Genomic DNA, 27,766 nt, shown 5'->3' with positions numbered 1-27,766 from the left:
AGTAATGTTCATACACAAGTATCATACAATTTGCCTTTCACTCTGTTATCAATACAAGTATTAACTCTCTGAACTTTTCCAGCTGATTCATGTTCTAGCAACTACAATTTCAGGACACATCCTTCACTGATAATTTGGTCACCTAGGTTACAGAAACTATCTACTACCTCTGAGGAACTCCAGAGTATTCCAGAAAATCTATTTCCCATGTGTTCTTAGTGTTTAATGTGCCTGCATTTCTGCCACAAAATCTTTCTCTTTTAACCTTCTTGTGATTCCAGTACACCTCTTGTATGTCCATAGTTTCTGCTATATATGGAATTTCTACCTACATCTTTTCTACATATTGAACACTTTTCTGAAAGAATTAGTGTACAGTCTGTTTTTCTGTTTACTAGAACTTCGGTCTTTTCTAAGCTAACTTCAAGACTATTGGTTTCAGGTTTTGTTTTCACACCTGAAATTTTTTTCCAAATTCTACTACAGATTCCACCCTAAAAACGAGGTCATTAGCTTATAGTAGCTCCCTAGGGTAACCAGTCTTAAATTCCTCTGTTATGTCCTGGAGGATAATGATAAATAGGAGGGGAACGACTTGAGCCCTGGTGAACTTCCTGCATGCTACAATTGTCGTGTTACTCATAGCTAACTCTCACCTTACTTACAGTATCCTTGTACACGACTTGGGCAACTTTCACCAGCCATTTATCTATGCTTAGCTTCTATAGTATCCACCAAATCAGACATTGAGGGATCCCATTTAAGGCTTTCTCCAGGTCAACAAATGCCAAGTACAGTAGTTTACTTTTGGCTAAATCTCCTGCAACAGCTTTACTAGAAGAGAGCATCAGTAGCACTTCTCCCAAGCAAAACCAAACTGCATCACATCTGGTCTTTCTTCCTAATCACTTGAGCAATAACCCTTTCTGTAACTTTCATAACCTGATCCAGCAACCTTGCCAAAGCATCTTTACTATTGTATAAGTTGACTATAATGCTATCTCAGTTATTGAATACAATACCTACCTGTACAACTTCATTAACTGTACAGGCAATGAGCCTTTATCCATTACTGCCTGGCATTTTATACAACTTTTTCTGCTTGCTTTGCTGAATGATACCCTGCATGCAACTGGTTTATGTGAGCCTGAGTAGCACTTTTTGTACTAACTTTCCTTGCAAAGTGGTATTTTTAGCAATAATTGGGCATGTTATTTTTGTGAATTTCAGATTTAACAAAACAAATGTTCAGTTATTGGAAAACCACTTTAAATGGGTTAATTAGAGAGTACTTTTATCTTTAAAAATTTCTTCTGTGGGTCTTTTCATGAAAATTGCAAATTGATAATCCCTTGAGTAAGAGTTCATAATTTCGTTTTGTATGAATGTGAACAAGAGTGCAACTTTAGTTGGTAATAGAACTGACACAGCGCTATGCCTTGCAAATTCGTGTTGTACAGCAGTGTTTCCCAAATTTTTCACGTCAAATTGCAATGTTGCCCACCTATTGGCCAAAAAGTGCTCCATCACCCACCTATGTAAAAAACCCTGACACCCCCCACCCCACCATATCATTTGACACGCACGCACACACACACACACACACACACACACACACACACACACACACACACACACACACACACACACACACACACACACACACACTATATCGTAGACTCATTGCTCTGTTAGTGCCATTTGTACTAAATATGTGATTGTTTACAAATCCCTTATTGTGGGTTTAGTTTTGCCATTAGTGTCAATAAAATGCTTATGCTAACTCTATATTTTTCAGACAGATTAATTTCTGGAAACTTGCGCTTTCTTTTACACTGATTTTCATTTTCCCAAAATAAACCATTGATCAGAACTACCGATGCAAAAATAATTAATGATTGTATTATAAAGGAAAATAATAAAACTTTTTAATGAGAACCATGTGTCTGGTGCAATGCAACTAGTGCAGATACATTCGGTTTCAAACTTGTCAACTTCAGCTGCAAGTCTCCTTGTTGTGTCACATCCAGTCCAATTCTTTAATGGGAAAGTAAAGATCCAACATGGTTAAAACTAGGTTCAACCAGGTATGAGGTAGGGAAGGAAAGCAAAAGTAATTTCAGATGTTTCCACAGACTGGAGTAGGAATTCGATATACTCTGATAGTACCACAAAACTTCTTTGCCATTACTGCAATATCGCATTGTGGTGGCACTGTCATTTTGTAATCCTATCAATTCCTACTGAACGTCATCCTCGCAATTGACTGCATTGACCTCAAATGGATTGCTATACCAATTTGGAATATTCAGCACAATAACATCTTGAAATTGCTCCACCATGTTATCATGCAATGATTGTAAATTGCTGCGATATGTAGTTAAATCCTCATCAACTAATTCATCTTTCAAAGAATCAAGTTGTGGAAATTGATGGAATTGACATTTTGAAATGTTAGTCTTATAAAACACCAATTTCAAAATGAAGGTAGTGATAAATGATTTACTGTCAATGAGAGTTTTTCTGTTTCCTTGCAATAACTTATTCAATTCATTTAATTTTGTGAATATATCACAAAGAGAAAAGATATCACATCTTGCAGCCATCAATGAAGCGAATAGTAGTGTATCTTCAAAGAAAGATATGATTATATGGTTAGTATGGTCCTCATCATTTCTCACAGAGTTGACAGGAAATTCGATCAGACAAGGGACTGGACTTCAATTTGTTCACAGTCTTGATAACTAACTGTAGTGCATCATTCAACCTACCATTCATATTTTTTGCCACTAAATGCTGCAGGTGTGCCAAGCAATGAACAGTTAGTGTCTGGTGGGAAATTTCACACTTTAGCAGAAATGAAAACCTCTGTCTCTTCCTATCATCGAAGGGGCTCCATCAGACGCACAGGCAAGAATGTTACTGAGTGGAATATTATGTTCAAAAAGGAATAGAGTGTGAAAAATAGTTGCACCTTGAATCAAGTGGCAATTTCTCTGTGAACAGCATTTCCTCACAAGGTTGAAGGTCTTCATTGAAATATCGAATATATACCATCATCAAACATTGATTGACAACAACAGTTGACTCATCCACTTATATAGAAAATTCAGAACGCTGGAGAATATTAATGAGCTGATGTTTGACAGTGTTGGCCATTTCATTGATGCTTCAAGAAATTGTGTTAATACTAGGTGAGATCTTCTTCATAATGTTATTGGGTTTTTTGTGCATAACGGTTGACAAAACCTATTCAATAACTGGGCAAAGTAATGTTTCTCCAATTGTGTGAAACCTCCTAGACTTAGCAACAAGCAATGCAATGTTGTACGATGTAATCAACCCGTCATTCTCCTGTTTACTAGTTTACTTGAGTAGCATGTTGAATGTTTGTATTTACTTTTTGAAAGAGGAGCTTGGTTAAAAAAAAATATGATAATGGCTTATCCATCTTGTCAGAATACTTTGCATCAAAGTGATGCTTCAAGCGTGAAGGTTTCATTGTTTCATTAGTCAAAGTCTGATGGCAAAGAAGGCACATTGGTAACTGACAGTTCTGAGGAGAGGGAATAAATCCAAAGGATAAATAATCACTACAGTACTGTTGACAAATTTTCTTGACTGGAGGCATCAGTAAAGTGAAAATGAATTTCTACAGATGGCGTCAGAAAGGCAGTATGGTATTCCCAAAAAGAAGAAGTCAATAGAGTGGAGTCAGGTGACACCTCTTTAATGGAGCAAATACAAATGTATTTCGTTTGGCTGCCAGCATTTCAAAAATTAAAGTTTATAGAAAATTTTAAAATTTGGTACATTAATGTACCTTTCCAAGCTAAATTGCTAGGGTTATTCAACTTTTGCCAGAAAAAATGTTTTTAAAAAGTTATACAGGTTTAAAGTTTGATCATTTTCACACAGTCAAGAAACATGATTTCAAAGCTGTCACTTTGTGTGTGACTGCATATTTTGTCAACATCCTGAAAATAGCACTTGTGTTTTGATATGAAACCACAGAATTAAGCATGTCATATAACCCCCTCATAACTTTTTTATTTTTTAGAGTTTTCAAGAAATTTTTGCGAATTTGAATTTTACACATAGGACTTCATACAATTATGCAAAAAAAAAAAATTGTAGTGGAGTGTGATTTAAGGCCTAGGCCTATTTGGTTGCTATTTTTAGCACACATGACAATCTCAAAGACTGTGACAAAAATATTTGATCAATAAACAAGTTTGCATTTTTAATACAAATACATGCGAGTGCATCCTTATTCTAGGCATGCCTAGATATCAGTAAATGCACACTTAATTTCTAAAAATTCATTGTCACCCAACAAATGTTCATATCACCTGCCAAAATCTCAATTCGTCCATCACCCACTTTGAGAAGCTATGTTGTACAGGATCATTATAGTGTCATGTAATAGTGGAGATAATTAATCAATACTTATGTTCCATTGAACTTGTCTAGGTGATACTGGTGAAATAAAGGCTGAAGTAAGAGAGCAAATTAACTGTAAAGTTGCTGAATGGCGAGAAGAAGGAAAAGCTGAAATTGTTCCTGGTGTGAGTTATTTTTCTGTAATTTGCTACTGTTACATTTCTAAAAGTATTACTTGTGTTCATTTTTCTATTGCTTTTGTCATATTAGGAAAAAACATTCAATCAACTCAACACCTGTGCGAGATGAGAAGATATTTCATGTACCTGGGATAGTGGGAGCATAAAAGGCAAAGTGGAGTTCCCATGACAGTATATTTTCATTTGCTACTTGTATTTTGGACTATAGAGCCTACAGTGATATACATTATGTGTGTTGAAGCCTGCAGTCGACAGTGTAGAATAATAAACATAATTAAGGGGTCAGCAACAGTTGCTTCACCACATACCGAAGTTCAGAAATAGCAGCTAAAGTGCCGAAACTCCAACAGATAGCATTACTTGTAACTCACAAAAGCAAAACAAGAAGAAAAGAATAAACGAACTAAACTAGTCGTAGTTAATCATATACGCGTTTCTGGTTTAGAAGTGCAAATCCTTCATTACCTCATCAGTATGATATTCCAGTTGCAAATTTATTAATAAATTAATAAATTGATAATACTTTACTCTTTTAATTGTAATAAGTGTAGAATAATATATAGTTTCATGCAAAAGTAGAATTGAATTATAGCGTTTTTTCCCCCTTCATTTTCTAGTCATTGTATTGTGCATAAGTTATGTTTTGATAATTTAATATGTAGGAGAAGGACAAAAAACATTCCATGTTGTGTAAATCAGGAATCATTACCAGTATAGTCTGTACATTTACAGTAACCTGGGAGAAGTGATAGTGACCTTGATGTCTGCTGCTAATAGCTGAGTGTATATTCCCTTGGATTTAATGTCAAAAACATCTTTTTTATTTTCTTTCTTTTATCCACAGGTATTGTTCATTGATGAAGTGCATATGTTAGACATTGAATGTTTCTCATTCTTGAACCGGGCTTTAGAAACTGATATGGCTCCTGTACTGGTAATGGCTACAAATCGTGGTATCACACGGTGAGTGTCAAATATTAGTATTGTATTATATATCTTAGCTTATGTTAAATGTGAATCTAATTATGATAAACAGTTGATGGAAATTGATTATTTAAAACCAATCATTTTGAAATTAATGTTATTTCATTAGTATTGTATGTTGTTTATATTATATGTATCATAAAGTGATGTTAAACTAAAGAAAAATTTGTGTGGTCTAAGAATACAACTTAGCAAATGAGTGATCACAGTTGTTGAGAGGGCCTCTGACACCTTTGCTTGACTTGCTGCAAGCAAGTTCCCCTTTAAACATCCCATTCTATTTTACAAAAAAAAAGAAGGAAAGGACACATCATCATCATTTAATATCTGTTGTCCATGCTGGCATGGATTGGACTCATTTGATGAATATAGTTCTAGACACTGTCTGAGAAAGATAGGATGGTTACACATGGAATGTCTTTGTTCAGAGTTCTGCTAGATCAGAAGTGACCTAGACCTAAGTAAAAACAGTTGGGAGGCAGTGGTATGGGAATGAAACCATTAAATATTTACTTCAGTGCTTCTATTACCTTTCACTATATGATATTATTACATTTAAGAATCTGCTTGTGTGCATTCAAATTTTGTGAAAACATTAACTGCAGAAATGCTTCTTGCCTAAAATCACTTCCAGTTCATTTCTGAGTCCTGGAACTCTCCAAATAAAAGATCTTTGATCTTTATTTTATCAAAACAGAAAAATATAATTATTCCTTAGAAAACAGAAAATAATGTATGTATGCACAAACTCATAAACATTAATAGGAAAACAGATACACACATACAACTTAACTTATGAAGTGTACTAGCCAAGAGTAGGAATGTTTCCTCCGGTGGCCTTCTACACTCTGTCTACTGAATGTCACTCTCAATGTTTTGACTAATCTGAGGCTATGGTTGACAACTTTTGCCCAAGGTTCCAGGCAATACAAAATTCACAGCTATGGCTGACTGAAGACTTTTTAGTATATCACTTAATGGTAAATGCTTTGATTTATTATCTGTTTCAGTTTGTTAGCCACATCAAAAAAAGAAAAGTACGATGTCTTGGGATCATATTTTAAAGATATATTAGAATTTGTTTCTGAAATTAATTAAATTTCATTATTTCATTTAATGAAAGAAGCATCATTTCCTCTTTTATAGCTCTTTTCTTGAAAACCTGTTGTATTTTTTGTTGTGACAGAATTCGTGGAACCCAGTATTTAAGTCCTCATGGTATTCCAATAGATCTTCTGGACCGTTTACTGATCATTTCTACTTCTCCTTATGAAGATAAAGAAATAAAACAGATTCTCAAGATCAGGTAAAGTTTAATAATATGAAATCCAAATGCAGCTAAAATACTACCACAAAATTACCATATACAATTTCTGGTTAAAACTATTTTACTGAAGTCACTAATGTTTTCAAGGAAAGTCATAACTTTTAATTCTCTTTCTCATAATTCTATATTACAAACAATTTTATGATTTAGAAATCATTACATTTATTCAAAAGACATGGTGTTTCAGAAGTTATTAATTAGAGCAGTTGATATAGCCTATTATAATAGGTATCACTATGAAGTTTTGAAAATATTTAAATGTAATTTCTACTTGGTTGTATTTTATACCATTTGTCTACAGTGAGAAATTTTCTCCATGACAAAACACAGTGAATGACTTGTTTACAAGTCTGAACATGTTCTTGGCATATTTGAATTGGTATTAACATTGTAATTTCTACTGTATTTTTTGTTCGAGAGCATCCAAAGAGAAACATTTTAATACCTCATATGTGAAATTTAGATGAATATTTTAGGAAATATGACAATTTCAATAGTTAGCAAATTGGTTGAAATCTTGCCTAATTGGCCTAAATGAATAATTAGCCATATTTTTTTATGTCATATCTTTGAAACTGAGGTGATAATCATCTTCAAATTACATAAATTAATAGTGACCATGGTGTAGCAGTTGCCTAACTTCTTTTTAGGTTCTTTTTAGGTTCTTGGTTGATTTTGCAGTGTTTTAAAACCTAGCCAAAACCAAAAGCACAGGCCTCAGAAACTTGAGTTTTGGCACATTTGTAATAGGTATGGGAGTAAAAAGAAAAAAACATGAGATTTTGGGACATGACACCATTTCAATAAAATTTTAATGAACTATTAAAAATGACAATAAATAGTTGAATTTCAGATCAGGACGCCCACATAAGTTGGATTTTCTCCATTTTGACATGGATTTTCCCAATTGTTTTGCATCATGATCTTGGAAATGATGGGGGCAAAGCTTTTTACAAAAGTTTTTTTATGAAAATTTAGGATCCCCTTTCCTCTCTCTCTCCCCACCCACCTGAACCAATTTTGGTCAATTTTGTTTGCACTATACACTTAAAAAACGATGAAAGAAGCCTTTTTGGTTAAGAAAGAAAAAAAGAAATTGAAAATATTTTCAAATGGAATGGTGTGTGAGTTAAGGGAGATTTAGCTGGTGTTTCTAGCACATCCTACGATTTAGATTTAGTTTGTTCAGATGTTTCTCATACCCTTTCTCTGCTCTTGGTAAGAGCATTTGATGCTCTCCTGGATGCAGCTTGTTCAGGAGTTTGAGAGTCCCTGAATCTTTGCATTGGAAACTCTCCTGGCTGCTGTTTGATTTGGGTTTTCATTTGCATTGGACTTTCTTTTCCTCTCTGCAGCCTTGGCTCTTTTGATTGCAGTCTGGTCCTTTGTTGGCAGAGATTTATTTTTGCGAAGTATACTGCTGCTGTATGCAATAGGCAACAATAAACTTGCCTTTTAAAAGTTCAATAATAATTCTTCTTCTGCCACTTAGTTCAAAGACAATTTGATGTACGTACAAACAATTATTTGTTGTAGTTGGTACGTATCTTAACTCCTGTTCGTAGTTTGAAGGAAAATTACACCACTGTCACTAAACACTATTTTTAAAGTGCAGTTTTTATGGTTTGGAATTGCTCTAAGCGTATTTAACCATAAAGATGTTTGAAATTTAGTATTTTTTAAGTCAGTGTGCGCTAAGTTTCCATAGCCCCGACGGCATGAAAATTTTATTAATATCTGAAAAAATACTCAGTTTCCAACATTTTTATGGTAGAGAGTTATGAGAGGTAATATTGCATGAGAGTAAATTCAATACATATTTCAGTTCTGAATGTTATGAAGCACGTGTTATGGCTAAATTAATTGATACAGTTATAATATTTAGAGAAAAATTTTTTCAAAATGTTCATTTTGGAAATTACTTTTGGAAATAGTTATAATTACTTTGAGAAATATTTTTTTCAAAATGTTAGGATTAAGAAAAAACTTTTTAGAGAGTAGTTAGAGACAGATTTTTTTCAGAAAGTTAGCATTAAGAACGAAACTTTTTTAGGGATTAGAATTAGTATTTTTTAAGGTAATAATAAAATTAGTAGTCAGTGTAGTGACCATGCGACCAGGAGAGGTGACAAAGAATGGCTCCTTTAGCACCTCGCATGGTCGATACAAATAAAAAACACGAAAAGAGGATAAATGAGTATGAGTGCCAAAAGGAAAGAGAGACTCAATTGTTAGAAGGTTTAAGAGAAGGTTTTATTGATATGTCAACTTGTGTGTATGAGTGCGACATATAAACACAATAATAGACAGGCTGTCATGTAAACAAAGTGTATGTGTACAAACATAGATGTATGTGTGTGAGAGAAATACAAAGCATAGAAAAGAGTCTATAAGGACGTTAGAAGAAAGTCCAGACACAAGTATGGTAAATACCAGTTTGTAGTCAAGTTACACAGTAGTTGAAGTGCTGTAACAAGAAGTTGTGGTGGCAAGGCAGAGCCGGGAAGAAGGCACATGTCATGAGAAGTTGAGGCTTCAATGCTGCGGCCGGTTACTTGATACAGGAGGTCTCGCAGGTTGTACTCGCTGTTAACCATGGTGAAGTAATTCACAAACAGTGAGGTGATAGAACCTGTGGTGGTGTGTATGTAGAGACGTTGGTGTAGTCAAGAAGATGATGGTGGCGACGAAGATGGAGTGTCCTGAATGCTGAACGAAGTGTTGAATTTCCATGAAGCTGCTGTCGTGTCGTCGCTGGAACTGGCTGTGTGCTCTGTGGTCAGCGGCTAGACCTCAGAAGGTCTGAAGCAGACTGACAAACTGTGACGGTGAAAAGCTAGCTATTTATACCATACCGTTGGCTCAACTGAGGTTCAGAAAAGGCTGTCTCATGCGACCTTATCTGAAGGCTGCGACTGGTTGGGTTGCACCCTGGCGCAAAATAGAACAGGAGACAAAATGCGCCAATACCAACCAATCAGAGGGGTGGACACAACATGGTCCAAAAGAGCAGCCAAAGGCTAGCTGTTATCCACTACGTTTGCACTCGTGTATATATAACAGAGAGAGAGAAGTACGCTACAGAGCCCCTCACCAGTCATTTTGTGTAAGACAAAATAGATAATAAAGGATGAAATAACTGTAACGAAAAGGAGAAAGAGCGGTTAGTCATGAAGCTGGTACTGGGTCACTATTTTGTAAAAGTCCGTACGAACGTCGGGCTGCATGTTGGAATCACGTCGGGCACAACATGTGATCACATTGGGGTCACCAGTTTGTAACGACCGTGCGACGGTGACGAGGAATAGCTCCTTTAGCGCATCGCATGGTCGGTCCCAAAAAGGAAAAGAGAGACACAACCGGTAGAAGGTTTTATTGACATGTCGACTTGTATGTCTGTGTGTGTGAGTGCGACATGATAAACACAATAATAGACAGGCCGTCATGTAAACAAAGTGTATGTGTATGCAAACTTGGATGTATGTGTGTGCAAGAAATACAGAGCATAGAAAAGAGTCTATAAGGACGTTGAGAGAAAGTCCAGACACAAGGATGGTAAATACCAGTTCGTATTCAAGGTACACAGTGGTTGAAGTGCTGTATCAAGAAGTTGTGGCGGCAAGCCAGAGCCGAGAAAAGATACTGTCGCATGAGAAGTTGTGGCTTCGATGCTGCGGCTGATTACTTGGTACAGGAGGTCTCGCAGGTTGTATTCGCTATTAACCATGGTGAAGCAATTCACAAACAGTGTTGAGAGAACCTATGTGGCTGCTGTTGGTGGTGTGTACGTAGAGAAGTTGGTGGTGTGTACGTAGAGAAGTTGGTGGTGTGTACATAGAGAAGTTGGTGTTGATGCTAAGAAGCTGACAGTGGCGATGAAGATGGAGTTTGTAGTAAGCAGTTGAACGAAGTGTTGACAAGTCTCCATGTGCTGTGCTGTCGTTGCTGGAACTGGCTTTGTGCTCTGTGGCCAGTGGCTAGACCTCAGAAGGTCTGAAGCAGACTGGCAACCAGGACGGTGAAAAGCTAGCTGTTTATAAGATACTATCAGCTCAAGCAGGGGTTCAGAAAGACTGTCCCACCCGACCTCATCTGAAGGCTCCGATTGGTTGGGTTGCACCCTGGCGCGAAATAAAACAGGAAACAAAAATGCGCCAATACCAACCAATCAGAGGGGTGGACACAGCAGGGTCCAAAAGTCTGGCCGAAGGCTAGCTGTTAACCACTACATCATCCGCACTCGTGTATATATAACAGAGAGAGAGAAGTATGCTACAATAATTATAATATTTAGAGGAATATTTTTTCCAAATGTTAGGATTAAGAAAAATAACTTTTTAGAAAGTAGTGTTATGGTTTACAGTTATAATATTTAGAGACAGATTTTTTTCAAAATGTTAGGATTAAGAAAGAAACTTTTTTAGAGAGTAGAATGGCACTAACCTTTGGGAGGAAATTCCACAAATTGTGTGTAAACTTTCTCAAAGTTATAAAGCAAGTGTTATGGTAGAAGATATAGATGTTTAATTTTGGTGTGAGGTTCCAGGACAGTGGAGATAGATAAATAGATGGATAGACAGATAGATAGGTAGAGAGAGGGAGGGGGAGGGATTTCTTTTCAATTTGGAATTTTTTTACCATTTATTTATTTATTTAGTAGTCCCCCCCTCCCCTGTTGTATAGCTACTGGTATGAGACATGAGTTCAAGGACGGTGACCTTTTAGGATGGGGAAAATAATGAAAAAAGGATGGGGTACAGTCATCATTAAAAGCATTTTTTTCCCCTTAAAGTGCCAAGCAAAAACTAAAACAAAAACAATAGTTTTCAGTATGCTGGTCAGTATGTTGGCCACAGGAATTTCTGTCAAATAGACATAGTTTAACAAAGTTGTATATCATCTCACTCTTTCTCTCACATACCCACTCTTTCTCTCTCTCTTATTGTTACTCCCAGTACCACCATCAACACTACTACTTTTAATAAAACACCATCAACTCTCCCTAAATTTCTTTTGTCTCTCTTTCTCTCTCTCTCTCTGTCTGTCTTCGCCACTGCCCTCACTGTCTCTATGCCTACTATTACTCTCACCCCGTCATGAGGGATAGTAGGAGTGTCATTGAACAGTGAGAGAGGGGATCAAAGTATGACACACTGACACACAGAAATTAGTTTTTATATTAGATGATAAAATGAAAAATATTACATTTTGTTTTTGTACTATGTGGAATATATGTTGGCACTTATTGTTATCAGATGTGAAGAAGAGGATGTGGAAATGAGTGACGATGCCCTCACTGTTCTCACACGTATTGGTATGGAGACATCTGTTCGTTATGCTATTCAGCTCATTACAACTGCAAATTTAGTATGCCGGAAGCGAAAGGTTAGTTCCTATTCTCAGTTTTTCAACCATCATTGTCACCAGCAAACTGACATGTGATTTATTAGAAATGAAAGTAATCCCTTGCTTAGAAGTGTATGAAACATTACAGTTTGTTATGTCATGCTCCAGTTGCATAATACATGAATAAACAAATTTTTGAGCTAATTTCATCTTTATACTAAAATGTTTATCTTTTATGCTTTTACCAGTTTCAGTCTTTAGACTGTAGTCATGCTAGACTTTTAGAATTTTGATTGAAAGAGACTCTCTAAAATAAATCAATTCTTGGGTAGTATAGAGGGACATTTTTGTTTGATGGACCAATTTATCAGCTATCCTTCACTGATACATACTTACTTACATAACTCTTACATAATTTTTGTCTACTAAATTTCATTTAGAAGGCTGTGGTAGAAGACACTAGTCCTCAGGCTGCACAATAGGATGGAACCTAAAGCTACATAGTTGTAAAGCAAACTTCTTAACCACATGCCCATCAGATTTCAGATTTCCTACAGATCTAAATTAGAATTATTTGCAGTGGTTTATATTTCAATACAGCCTTGAAAAAAAAATTTCTGTTATGAATCTGAATCTTTGTTTTCAATTTTTTTATAGGGTACTGAAGTTGATGTGGATGACATAAAGAGAGTCTATTCATTGTTTTTGGATGAGTCGCGTTCAACTCAATTTCTCAAGGAATACCAGCAAGAATTTATGTTTAATGAACTTGGTATTAGACTTTCCTTTTCTTATCATTCTATAGCATGCTGCAAAATAGTTGACATGAAAGTTGAAAGCTTGTTTCAAAACTGGCATTTCCATTTCCAGCTGACTTTCTACTCTAATAAGTGTATGCAATGATAGTTTAAAAACATAACTATTTTACATCTGCTTTCCATGATGTCACTTATTTGACACATCTTATTTGGAGTCATTGCTCACTTCAAAGGTTAGGACTATGCCTCACTTGTATGGTTTTTATGCCTGAATGCCCTTCCTATTGCCACTCACTTCACTGAGTGCATTTTATCATAGCAGCATCACTAAAGAAATTGTCTTTCTACTGGCAAGAGTCCCCTCTCCTCTACTTTTCTCTATTAATTCATTCTTTTCTATCTTACACTGCTGTGTGAGAAGGGAGCGAGAACTAAAAAAAGAGGTTAGAAGAAAGAGTAATGGAGAGAACAAGAATGAGAGGGTAATAGAAGAATGAGTTACTGAAGGGAAAGAAGGAGGCCTGATGATTGTTATAATATGACATTGAATAAAAACATAAGCAGGGGATTTTAAGAGTAACTATTATGCATCTTTGCCATTGTATGTTTAACTCAGGTGTCATGAAGATAGAAGATAGTGATGAGGAAGAGAGTGTTGATGGAAGGTGTAGTATGAGAGGAGAGTGATGGATCACCATAAATATGTGTGATATTGAGAGAGATGGATAGCAATAAAACTGAGTGATGGTAAGAGAGTAATCATTGTCAATGAGAGATGGTGTATAATAGGTGGTTTGTGACATGGAGTATTGATTAAGAATAACAATAGTTGGGTGAGGTCCAAATGTAAATTTTGCATTTCAGCTTCTTACCATCACCACCACCACCACCATTATCTTTTACTTGTTTCTGTCATTAAACTGCAGCCATGCTGGGATACCCCCTTGAAGAATGAATCAACCCTAATACTTACTTTTCTTTTAAAGACAAGTTCTTATTCCTATATGTCTCCTTAGCTGAACTGCTAAGTTATGATGATGCAAACCTGCCAACACCAGTTGTTAAGCAGTGGTGGGGAACTAACACAGATACATATACATGTGCATGACAGGCTTCTTTCAGTTTCCATCTACCAAATCCACTCATAAGATTGGCCTGAGGCTACAGTAGAAGACACATTGCAAGGTGCCATGCAGTAGAACTGAACCTGAAACCTGGTTGAGAAGCAAACTTCTTACCACACAGCCATGCCTGTGCTTTGCTTTATTTATAGATTACAGAAACAAAAGGGTCTCCTCCAGCACAGTGTTTTTACCACTAGTCAAGACCCTTTTTCATCACCTTGTGAGTGAGATTTAGTTTCTTGAGATCAATTTTCTCCACTTCATCTCATCTTTCTCACTTTCCTTCTGTTTGGACCATTTAGTGCTTTTATACAACTAATATCTTTATACATCACATATACATACCAATTTTTTTTCTCCTGTACACTTCATCTGATTCCTCTTAATCCAGTTTTCTCTTCATCTCATTTGTGCTCTGTTGTTCATAAACAATAACATGTTATTTTCAGCAGAGCATGCTTCATTTCTTTCCAGCCTTCATAATTGTTTCTACCTTCAAGGTTACTGTCCTGCTATCATTGTAACATTGCACTTCTTACACAAGCTTACTCTTTGCTAAGTAATTCTCTTGTAGTTATATCCCTGCATCTCATTTAGGTTGTTTCTTGCTCCTAATCAGTTGTGCTGTAGGTTGTTTAGTATCTTTCGTGACCTGGTCCATCAGTTTGATGACCCTCTATTTGCTTTTTCTTTATCATGCTTTAAACTATAAAGCCATCAGCTTAGATGGCTGATTCCTCTGTTGGAGTAGGCCCTCTATTTTTTTTATTCACTATCTTCATTCAACATCTAACAGCAGCATTTTTTGACTAGTGACAAACTTCCTCTCAATGGTATTTTGATTCTCTTTGCTATATTGCTTTGGTAAATAGTGACGCTGTTGAATATACTTGACACTTAGTTTCTCTTTTAGTTAGTTGATTGTGTTCTTTGCTTCTAGAACTATCTCTGTGATATCATGTACTATTTCATCATTATGTTAACTTCTTTCTGGCTGGAGGTTTACACTAGCCACAGATATAGTCTGTATCTTACAGCAGACTGTTTTGCAGGAATTCCTTATTTCATCTATGAATGTCTTCATCTCCGTCCTGCTTTGAACTTCTCAGAATCACATGGTTAAGATTTTTCATTGCATGTATGCTGTCAGCTGGTATTCTGGATTACAGCTGCAATTTGACTGGTATCTTGTGAGTGAAATAGATAACAACTGAAGAAGTTTGTGTGTGTCAGTGTGTGTTTCACTCTTGATATGATCTTTGCCAAAGATAAAGTGCATCAATTGTTTTTCCTTTTAATATGTGATAGAATTCCTCAGTGGTTTTTCTGTCTCCCCTATTTCTTGTATACTCTACCTAAGGCCTACAGAATTTTGTTATTGATTTACAGACATTACTGATTCATAATATGCATGTGTGTGTTATATATGTATATACATCTTTTATCTTTTGTTTCATTCATTGAACTGTGGCCATGCTGGGATACTACCTTGAAGGGATTTTAGCCAAATGCTTATTTTTTTTAAAGCTGAGTACTTATTCTACTGGTCTCTTTTGCCAAACTTCTAAATTACAGGGATATAAACAAACCAACACCAGTTGTCAAGTGGTCATGGAGGATAAACACAAAGTGACATATACACACACACACTCAGCAGGCTTCTTTCAGTGTCCATCTACTAAATCCACTAACATGACCTTGGTCAGAGTGCAATAAATAAGCTTATGTTGGTCCTTGAAATCTTGACAACAACATTTGTCATTGCATATGCTCCTCAACTGGGACTGACAAATGAACAAAAGGACTGATTTTATCTGTCAGATTACCTTGAAGACAATTGGCAGTAACCTGATTATTGTGGCTGTTGACTTCAATGGACATGTTGGACAGCAACCTGATAAATTTCATGGTGTATATGGAGGCTATGGCTTTTGTCTTAGAAATATGAAGGGAAGAAGGCCTTTGGAATTCTGTGATGCTAATGACTAACTTCATCACTCTGGTGGGCACACTAGTCAGATAGACTGCATTCTCACCAGAAAACAGGTTAGACAGATATTTGTAAATGCAAACATGAAAGACAACTGGAAATTCTTGTGGAGCATCCTACTGAGGGCTACAGACCAAATTTGTGGCTGGTGCAAAGTTCCAGTTAGACCAAGTGTCATGTGGTAGTGGATCAGTGAAGTAGAGAGAGAGAGAGTCAGCCATCCAGCCATAAAAGCAAAGAGCCAGGATTGGAAGAAAAGGACTAACAGAGAATTATACCAGATAGTTACAAGAGAAGCTAGTTGATGGGTATGTTTAGCAAGTGGAGAAGCTGAAATGAGGATGCATGAAGTGTTCTAGATTGTAAGGCAGTGTATTAGAGAAAATTGAGATAGTGTGAGTGAGAAGTTTGTGCAGTTGGATAATGGTACACTTAGTGAAGCTGAAAATAAAGAGGCACAGAAGTGCTACAACAGAAGGCTATTATATGTGGAAAATGCATGGGAGAAAGGTCGTCCTCCCAATATAGGCTTAACAGCATTATGATAGATAAAGCAGTGAAAACCTTTGATCTATCAGGAATTACTTCTGAGATACTTAAAATATCTGGTGGAATAAGGTACAAACAAGTTACCAATGTAGTTAGTAAGGTTATACAGGAAGGTACCAAACCCAGCAACTGGTGTTGCAGCATTATAGTGAATTGTTTCAGCGTAAAGAAGATGTTTTAGATAGATGTTTTGGAGCAATAAATGGTAAGAATACAAGGGAAATAGATTTTCTGGAATGCCTAGGAGGTTCCCTAGAAGTAGAAATGTAGAAATGTTTCTCTTGTTTAAGTTACCTAATTAGGAGTGTAGGAGGATATTTTAAAAGTATACAGTGTATTTGAAGTAAATTAGACATTGTTTTCAAGAATAGCTTGATGTATTGGCAAACAATCAATGATGTTGGAGAGCATAAAGGATAGTTGAGAAAAAGTTGATTGACATGGTGGACTGAAAGCCATCTGTATCTTGATGATTTGCATTGGATATCAAAATGCTTGACATCACAACTGGTGCTCAGTGCTCTGTGAACACTGTAAAGGCTGTAAGATGTGACAGGAATATCACCAAGTTCCTCCAAACTGTGAGGGTGACATCATGTCTCATCACAACTTTGAACAGGATCTTAGGTTTAATTCAAATGGCTGTGTGAAACTGTTGGAGACTTAGTCAGTCTCTGGTTGGAGAGGGTTTCTGCTGGAAAGCCATGTGTGGTAGTAAGATTTGACTCTTTGTCATACCTCTGAAAAGTGTGAGAAGCAGTTGTCAGAGAATTTCTCTGACTTCACCAGCCCCAATTTCTGGCCTCCTAATTCCCCTGACTGCGATCCCATGAATTACTATGTGTGGGGCATGGTTGAGAAAGACACCAACCACTCTACTTGCAAACACCAAGGCCAAATTAAGGAGGTGTTCAAAGATCTTCTCAATAACACAGTAAGGAATGCATATGCTAGATTTCAGAGCCATCTTGAGATTGTGGTGAAAGCTGAAGGCAGCTACTTTGAGTAAACTGTTATCTTCCAGCCATAATCTAGTTGATATGTTTTGATTTTTTAAATTTGTTTAACTGCTAGTCATCCTTAGGATTACAGCCATTTTGCAGCCTTCTTCATGTAATAATAATTTCAGTATATCATAAATTATGTTTACATATTTGCACTAATATGCATGCTACATATTATACAAAACTATTTTATATTCATAAATCAATGTAGATAAAGAAAGGTAGCTCATTAGAACTGAATCACTGGTGTAACCATTGATGTTGTTGTGATCTGATGAGCTAACTTTATCTGCATTGATTTATGAATATAAAATAATATTGTATAATGTGTAGCATGCATATTAGTGCAGACATGTAAACATAATTTATGATATACTGAAATTATTATTACATGAAGAAGGCTGTGAAATGGCTGTAATCCTAAGGATGACAAGTGGTTAAATAAATATATTCACCTTTCATACCCCTGCCTTTATGGTTTTTATATATCAGGCTGAATAAAAAGTAAGCAACATTTTGAAACATGAAATTCATCACAATATATTTCAACACTGCGGAAATTTTATTAATCAAAGTAAATACCATTGCAATCAACACATTTTTGCCAACAAGTTACAAGTTTGTTTATTCTGGTAACATAAAAATCTGGAGTTCTGGAGCTGATGAACTCTTTGAATGCACTTTCAGCATCGGTTTGATTTAGATTAGATTCGATACAATACGTAAGATTAGATTAGTCCTTCATCATGGGTTAGCAACCATTATCTCAGCCTATGCCCCTCAGCCGGGGCTACCCAATGGACAGAAAGACCGATTTTATGACACCCTCTTGCAGACTACCTCATCGTCGAATGACAGGGACCTTCTCTTTGTGGCTGGTGACTTCAATGGACATGTTGGACAACATTCAGGGGGCTTCCATGGCGTACATGGAGGCTATGGTTTTGGTTCCCGCAATGAAGAGGGAACCAGGCTGCTGGAGTTCTGTGATGCAAATGATCTTATGGTTTGCAATACTAACTTCAGGAAACTTGCCAGTCACCTACCGTTCTGGCAGAGACACTAGCCAAATTGACTACATCCTCGCCAGAAAAAGGGAAGGAGAACTGCTTATAAATGCCAAAACCTTCCCAGGCGAAGAATGTACCCCACAACATAGACTAGTAGTTAGTGACTTCAGGATCAGGGCCAAGTGGTTGCCCAGAAGACGACCAGCATGGAGGAGAAGGGTCTGGAAGCTCAAAGATCCTGCGAATGGACAGAGATTTAGAGACTTATTACTCGAAGCCTTTGACGAAATAGAAGGGGATATAGCTTCACACGATGTAGAAGACAACCGGAGGTTTCTACAGGACAACCTGCTGAGGGCCACTGATCAGATCTGTGGATGGTGCAAAGTCCCCTCTCGACCCAAAATAACATGGTGGTGGAACAATGTTGTTGACAGGGCTATTAGACAAAAGAAACAGGCCTGGAAGGACTGGAAGCATGATGGTAGCAGGGAATCGTATCAGACTGCCAGAAGGGAAGCTAGGCATCTGGCAGTAGATAATCTGCTTATCGAAATTCCATCTGACCCATGAATGCATGGAAAAATGGACATTAAATGATGTGGCTGGAACCTGCAGAAGAACCAACAAGTGGTGAAAGCTGCCTTCATGAGCCCAAGCCTGATGGATGAAATGACACAAGACTGGGATTTCTGGCAATACGAGGTTCTCAAAAAGACTTGCCCTCCTCAACAAAACTAAGTTTTGGGAGCACTATATTTTGGGTTCTCCACTTGTTACAGTGACTCCCTCCTCCCATGCATTATGTCTACCTCTTACTCCTGCTGCTTACTGTCCCTCACTCTTCTGCCGCTCCCTGTCATCCCCAGCTCATAGCTTGCCTCATCCTCCCTTCAAACTTAATCATTTTGGCAGCCCTACTCCTCATTCATTTTCCATTGCTCACCCATTCCTACTTAGCTTGAGCCTTGTGGAGCTACCTGAGCATCTTGTTACTTACACACACACACACACACACAACTGGGTTTGTTACCTGGTTTCCTTCTCAAGCCTTCCCTATCACCCATCATTTCTCTAGTGCTGATCCCTCTAACACCTGAATTGCAGTATTTCTGTTTCTGTAATTGAGGGCTGAACTGCAAACTTCCTCAGTGGACAGTGATGACAACTAGATTAAGAATTCTTGATGTAAATATTATTTGTCAGTGATGACAACTAGATTAAGAACTCTTGATGTAAATATTATTTGTCTTCATGGTTAATTTATAGTCTGCTCAAATATCTACATATGTGCAGTTTATAATGATTCTATATAAATGAAGTAATGACTATTTCACATTGATGCCAATAAAATAATATCGACATTATATTATTTAGAATTGTGCTTAAATGTGTTTTATTTTAACATTAATTTTCCTTATGTAATCTTTTTTATTACTTCCAGCAGAAAACATGGACACTAATTAGGTGTGAGGAAGAAGATAACAGAACACCTTGTATCAACACCTTAATGCATTGCCAACTTGTTGTGAAGCTTTATTTAGTATCATTAAGAAATATTCTATCTTCAATCATTCAAACAATTTTAAGTAAATAAAATGAAATTTCAATTCAATCTGTGTAATCTTTTTCTACATTGCTGGTATCAGCCTGTTAAATAAGATATTCTAAAAAAGACATAAGTATGATTGATTGAGTGAGAAATTAGCACCTCTTCCTTGTTGATTTCTTTAACCCTTTCGTTACTATATTTCTGACCAAAATACACCCCTCATGAGTTTCAATTAAATTCTAAAATAATCATGAATTTAGACTAATTTCATTAAACAACTGTAACTTTTTTACTTATCAACATATTAATGTGATGTTTGGAACATAATTAAAGAAAGGGTTCTTAATCAATTCTATTGCATAACTTTTGTCTCAATGTGACTCTAATTACAGGTAATTCCAGGTAAACTGAGCAAAAGGTAAAAATATTAAAATTTTGTTTAAACATCACCATAGAAAATGAATCATCATCTAATATTCAGTTGGGTGTGCAACAAAATTTTGATATAGAAGAATTATGCACATCACTAGATTATCAGTTGTATTTAATGCACAAAAGAACAGGTGTACCATAAAGGTGAAATAAACTGAAATACTGGAATCCACCTAAATCCACTGCAAGTTTGACCGAACTAAAAAAATCGGCCAAAAAATAATATATGGCCCTGGTTATGGTATGGAAGTGATAAATTACAGACCACATCGTACCCTAGGCCATGCTGATTAACATTATTTTCCCTATATAAAAATTAAATCCACAGCAGTACCCAGTATTTGCTTCACAAATTTTCCAAACTTTGATCCCCCATTTCATGGGCTTTCCTGGCATATACTGTTTGTTTACAATCTGCGTAACAGTTTGTTTCTGCAGTGATTGCTTCAAACAAGCATACTGAAAAAAATAAAAGTCTAATGGTTTCGCTTCCTAAGAAAGATTATAGCTAGAAAAATTGTTAATAAAAACATTTTTAAAGTTTTTACTTCATTCTGATGTAAAATCGTCTTTGCTGTTGCTATTACCGCTTTGTTTCATCAGAATCACTGCTTTCGTTTTCAGATAGAAATATCCTATTCATTCTTGTACACCACGTGCTTTTGTACCTCATTCATTCTTTTTCTCGATATCTCCATATTTTCCGCTGAAAAAACCTTCAAATTCAGAATCACTGCTTGATAGCATGAAACTCCTATCCATTTTCAAAGTTGAAAAAAAATTGATGCCGGAAAATGTGGAAAAAATCTCCCAAAATTCACTGAGTTCAGATATAACGTCAAACAATGTCGGATGCTATAACTCAACTATTTACAAAGTGAAATTACGTATTTTCATGAATGTACTAACAAGATTTGTGCTTAAATTCACATTTAAATAACAACGGGTACTCTTGGCTGGCTATGGCCGGGTTGGTCTTATGAACCAAAAAAACTTTTCGGCCTGGTTAGTATCGAAAGGGTGAATTAATCTACAAAAAATTAACCTATTTTTTCCACTCGGTCATACATTTCACAGAGATTGTGGTAGGCAGTGATTACATGCTGGTTAGGAATCTTGGGCCTTGAGTTTATTCCTTTGCATTACAGTGGGCAGGAACCGAATCGCTGGAGTTTTGGTGCTCAATTGAGCTGTATTTGTAAGTTGTTCCCTGAAGATTCTAGTTGTGCTGCTGAACTATCATGTGAACAACTGCCATTGATTTGGCAGCAGTTGGTTTTGCGTATAAATCAAATTGTGATTTCTATGTGGTAAAACATGAGATAGAATCTAATTGTTACATCAGCTTCCTTTCAATTGAGTTGTAGAGAAACTAAGTGATGATAAAAGAATAGAAAATGTGCATGAACAATGAGAAAAGCATGAATGCAAAATGTACATTTAATAAATAACAAAGAATTGTCCATGTTAAAAAGTTTACAGCAGAGTCCATGCCGGATGTAAGATTCCACAGTTTATGCTATTGAGAATGTGTCTTTTTACATTTTTTTTTAAAGGTTAACTAAAAATAATTAGTGTGCATATATTCTTTCGGCCAATGAACCCTCCTGCTGCTTCATGTAATTCTGTCTGAAGTAGGTGTCTTGACGTGTGTTGATAGTGGATGGTGTGTCACATGTATGTATAGGAGCTGTGAATGTGTTAAAAAAAAGGAGTAGGATGTTGTTGAGAGGATGACAAATTGATAAAAGCCTGCTTCAATTGATTGATGCTAATTAATGTTTCCATTGAATGTTCATCACCTTGAATTTGAGTTTCACTTTCAATACACAATAGGGGCCAGTATACGATGTCTGCAACAGATGTTTAATTGCATCATTACATGTGTCCATATATGAATATCCAGTGGATCAAAAATCTTGATTGGTTGTTGTCTCATTACCAATGGAGGTAACTCCATCATGTATCTATGCTATCAATAAATATAATCTGCTAGATCAAAATGTTGATTGGCTGAAGCTGTAGCTAAAATCATTTGACCAGGTAGAATAAGAAGGGAACCATAAAGTACTTCTGCCTGTGAATATCTTAAAATCTCCTTAGCACTGGACTGAAGACCTAATAAAACTTTCAACCAACAGTCTGAATTGGAATAAGCATGAAGAGCTGCTTTCAATTGATGATGAAAATGCTCTATTGTTCCATTAAATATGGGGTGATAAGCTGTTGTGCAGATGCACTGGGTGCCTAGGAAGCTAGAAAGGTTGGCAAATTGACTGAATTCAAACTGATGGCCTCTGTCAGTCATTATGGTCAAAAGAATTCCAAAATGTGGAATCCATGAGGTGAGAGATGATGTATTTAATTGGTACAGCTTCAGGCCATCTGGAAAAACTGTCTATACTCCAGGAACATGGCAAGAAAAAAAAAAAGAAAGGCGTTGCCAAACATTGTGAACAAATTGTTGCAAAACTTTGATATCTCTATCTGAAGCATCAACCATTAGAGCTAATAATGGTACTTCTGGAACTGGATGTGCCAACACAGTAACTCTTGATAATTTGCCCATAATATAATTGAAAGCTCTCAATACCACTGAATTTAATGATACAGCTTCATTGTTTTGTTTTGTTTTTTCAATTACATAGCAGTTTGGTGAGAGGAAAAATAGTTTCTGTACAATTCTGTGGAATGAATCTTAAATAGAAGTTAACAAGTCCGAGAAATTCTTGTAACTTCCTTAGTGAATATCACAAATAGCATCGACTTACTCCTTTACTAGATGAATTCTATCTTTATCAATAACTTGTCCCAAAAATGTGATGGAAGGAGCACCAAATAGACATTTAGTGGCAATAATTATTACACCATGCTGTGATAATCCAGTAAAAAGCTGTTCCAAATGAAGAAAATGTTGCTCTTCTGTGGGGGTAGTAATTAATAAGTCATCAATATAGGCAAAAACAAAATCCAGACCACGAAGTACTTCAGTAATAAGCCTTTGAAAGGTATTAGCAGTGTTACGAAGGCCAAAAAGCATTCTAATAAACTCATAGTCCAAAAGGAGTGGTTATTGCTGTCTTGGGAATGTCTGCTAGTTCAATAAGAATTTGGGTATAGGCATATATTAGATTGATCTTTGATAAAAAAAAGTACACCTGTGTAAGGATGCTGAAAAATCATGAATATACCAGATAAGATATCTGGTACTGTCAAAGCATTTAAATGCCTATAGCTGACAATCTTTTGAAACGATATAGTGAATAACCAAGTGCACTTGAATCTTATGGAATATTGTACAAATAATGCTTGGATGCTGCTGAAGAATCTTGTGAGGAGAAATACATGCGTGTGCATTTATACCAAAATGACTGTGGTACCAGCAGAAAGAAAAATAACCTCTCCAGGGACTGGAAGATTGCCTTTTATTTCTATGGCTACCAGACTTCACATGCAGACGATATCTTGGGAGCTCCTAATGTCAGAGTTTGTCTGTTGACTTATGAAATAAAGTTATATCTGAAGATATCAAAGATATAAACAAATAGGTTTCAGGATTGTTGGCACTTGAAATGTCCATGATACCATCAGCTAATTCTCTCAGTTTCTGTATGGAACTTTGTTTCCTTATAGTAGTTAAAATTGCTTGTACATTAGTTACAAGGCAGGAAAAGAAAAAGTTGTCATAACATATCATCTAGCAGATTATCTCCAACTAAACCTTGTATGCGTTGTAGCAATTATGAAAGTCACTGATCACCTAGGGTGTAACTGTATGTAATAGCTGATGAAACCTTTTTTTTGTTTAGACTTAGAAATACGTCTAAGGATCTCTAATTTCATAATTTGATAATGATGGTTGTTCCAAATTACTAGTGATTGAATCTTTCACTTCACCACTCAAGGCAAGTGGCAAAACATTGACTAGCAAATGAAATTGCCTCGTGTCTGATGAAATTTTATAAGCAGCAAAATTTGATTCAAACTGGGATAACCAAATTGCTGGATGTCCTGTATAGGGAGGGGATGTAAACAACAATGCTGTCTGCATGGTTTCAGAATCACTGAAGTAACCAGAGAAGATGCCCTGAAATCAACGGTAAGATATAAGATATTTAAACGTGAAAGAAAAATGTTTTTCTGTTATTGAGCTAATTTAACAGTCATTTCAGGCAAACTGGAAATATAGCACATAGCAGGAAGTCATATGGTGGTAGGAATGTCAGTGATACTTGAATGTAAAAAGTGTGCATGCTATTCTGCTAAAGACAATTTTTTGCCAATATATTATCTCCATGAGAATTTTCTGAATGAAAACTGAAGTAAGAAAACTGGAAAAGGTGGACAAAAAAGTGCATTCAATGGAAACAGAAATTGTGGAAATTTTTTCTTGACTTTAAAAATAACTTGTTCACAGTTGCCAGGTGTAACTGTATGAGAAAGATGTGTGTTAAACTCTGTGATAAAGAAGGATTTACCACTTATTGTATGTGTGTAGCTAGTTCTGTGTTAGACATTGATGTTTGGAATCACTATTGCAACTAGTGGGTTTCTTCATCATTGGTGGTCGCCAATTATAACAATTGAGAGAAGGCTTGTTTTATGTTTATGAATATAATTTATTGCTCCATTAATACAGAAGGGGTTCATGAATGTAAGAAAAGGAATATTCAGATGAAATAACATATATGACAAATGCAGAAAGTCTTTGTCAGAAATTCAACATTTGAGCTAATTTTTACACATCAATACATATTCTTGTTGCCGTGATGTGACTTCTTTAATCATTCCAGGTTGAATATGTAGCTGTGAAAACAGCTATGCATTACATAGAGAGTGAGCACCACCAGGAACCAAATCACTCTGGAATTTTGGTGCTCAATTGAGCTGCATTTGTAGGTTGTGTTCATGGAAAATTCTAGTCATGTCATTAAACTATCACATGAACAACAGCCCTTGATTGGACAACAGCTGGGTTGGCATACCTGATAAAATCATGATTTCTATGTGGTAAAATGTGGGGTACAATCTGCTTGTTACAAATCTCTATAATTTTATCCGAACTACCTTTTATTGCACCAACATCAATTGTTGCATCCCTGAGAGTTTTACCTATTAGTTCAAGGATCTCCCGAGGTAGGAAGGTTTATGTTTGAAATCTGTTTTCTATTCCTGAAAGAGGATGTGTGATCACTTGATGGTTGAATGGTTCTCTTACATGACGATGTTTCTACTGTGCCAGTCTGGTAAATGCAATTAGAGCTTATCATTGAGTTGGAGTTTACATAAGTTAGGCATTGTTTAACAAGTTGGATGCTCTTCCCATCATGTAACACTGTACAGTATGAACTGGGTGCATTTTTTTGTGCCCCCAACATGAGAGAGGTTGTCTTCAAAGACTTTCATATTCAGAATGTCTGTTCTCCTAGGCAGGTTTTCTTCACTACAGCTTACAGAATTTGAGTCTCTCCCTGCAAGTAGTTTAACTGAGGTTTCTGCCCTCCTTGATGAGTAATCCTTGTCAGGGCTTATGATATTCATATTACCTCTGTGCAAGTAATTTATTCCAGGGTTAATTTTCTCCTGATAGGCTGCTGGTGGTGATTCTGTATTCCTTGTGAGACTCAATCTACGAAACTTGAAAATGTTTTCACTTGCACTTCACTGTATACATGTAGGGCCTGGTGGAAGCAAGAAAAGGGAAGAAGGGGTGGAGACTAGTTGGCATGGATTGTAGTATCAGAGCTGGGTGTGTTGGCATGAGGTAATGAATAAATCATATAGTGGGGAAAGGGAGATTATGACTGAAAGCATTGGTGTAGTGCCTTCTGAAAGAAGGGAATGAGAGTGTGAGTTAATATACATTGACTGTACTGAGACAGAGCATTGATGTAGTACTTTCTGAAAAGACATTGTATGATTCCTGGGTCTGAGTACATTGATGTGACACCAAGGCATAGATTTATGTGATATGAAATGTAGAGTTAAGATGGGGTAAGAGGAGCAAAACATAAGTGCAAGAATAGAAGAGAGGTATAGAAAATACATTTTGCTTGCCTGAAAATGTAAAGGAGAGCAATGCCACACCTGTCATAGATTTTCATTTTCTTATATAAGGATGTTGCATATGAAGGAGACAAGGGAGATGGACAACATGTTACCCGAAGATGACAGTTAAGCCATACTTGAGTAACCAAAGGAGTAAACCTAGAAAGGTCTTATGAGCTTCAAGTTGTAGGTGTTGATTGTGCCTCTGACTGTTTGAACCAATATACACAAACGTTTGAAGAACTGAATAAATTGATATCTTGTTGTTTTCTAAGTTTTAAAATGGTGAAGTAACTTTTAAGTAACTCCTATCTCTATTTCTGTGAGTGCACATCCTTGTCTATTAGACCGAATTACCACTGAAATGAATGGTTATGCTTCTCACTGTCTCCAGTGCACTTCTGTACAATACTGTACTCTACTTAGTAATACTATACCATATTCTACTTTACCTTTTAAACATAGTACATACTCAACAACTGAGAAATATTGTGCATGACAATGAACTAAAAAGAAAATTACAACTTTTTTTATGTTCAAGAAAAAGTTAAAAGAATACAATTGATGAGATTCAATACAAATACTTCATAAAATACAAACAAAAGTTTGTCTTTCTCTTCATTGTTTAGTGTTTGCATTAATTAATAGTTAGAATGTTGTTATCAAATTTGAAGAGAGTTGCAAGTCTACACAAAGAAAAATAGAATTCTGAATTCTGATTATAATGTGGGTGGTTAGTAAAAGTTCTAATATGTGAAGGCCCTTTGTTGGTCTGTAATGAAAGAGGAATAAGACTCTGATGGTATGTTCTCAGCATCTGGTTCAAGGTAATTATTTATGGACAGATGTCAGCCCCAGAGCCAAAGCAAACAGAAAAGAGGGGTAAGTTTGATGGGAAATGTAACATAAGTAGCACTTGATGCACTATTTACTCCCTACTACATGTGTGTGTAATTATTTATAAAGAGTGTCAATCTGCCTAAACTATGAAGCAGATATATCACATGATTAGTACAAAAAACCTCTGTTAAGTTACAAGCTTACTGCTTCACTGCTGTT

General features: G+C 36.1%; 1 protein-coding gene across 2 annotated transcripts in view; it reads left to right on the top strand.

The window, feature by feature from the left end:
• The window catches only part of LOC106872164 (ruvB-like 2), a 96,704-nt gene extending 76,414 nt beyond the window's left edge, over positions 1-20,290 (top strand). Inside the window, exons 11-16 of one of the 2 annotated variants that reach the window (XM_089352338.1) lie at positions 4,474-4,568; positions 5,428-5,546; positions 6,754-6,873; positions 12,150-12,279; positions 12,898-13,012; positions 20,120-20,290. In XM_089352338.1, coding sequence (XP_089208464.1) covers positions 4,474-4,568; positions 5,428-5,546; positions 6,754-6,873; positions 12,150-12,279; positions 12,898-13,012; positions 20,120-20,142 — 602 coding nt within the window. In that variant the 3' untranslated portion in view covers positions 20,143-20,290. The remainder of the gene's footprint in view (positions 1-4,473; positions 4,569-5,427; positions 5,547-6,753; positions 6,874-12,149; positions 12,280-12,897; positions 13,013-20,119) is intronic. The other variant, XM_089352339.1, reaches the window with a different exon arrangement.
• Positions 20,291-27,766: the final 7,476 nt, after the last annotated feature.

This window comes from Octopus bimaculoides, chromosome 5 (genome assembly GCF_046866305.1).
Source record: "Octopus bimaculoides isolate indiv1 chromosome 5, ASM4686630v1, whole genome shotgun sequence".
Lineage (NCBI taxonomy): Eukaryota > Metazoa > Mollusca > Cephalopoda > Octopoda > Octopodidae > Octopus > Octopus bimaculoides.
The sequence above is the reverse complement of the archived record's forward strand: the minus strand, read 5'-3'. Positions and strand labels throughout refer to the sequence as shown.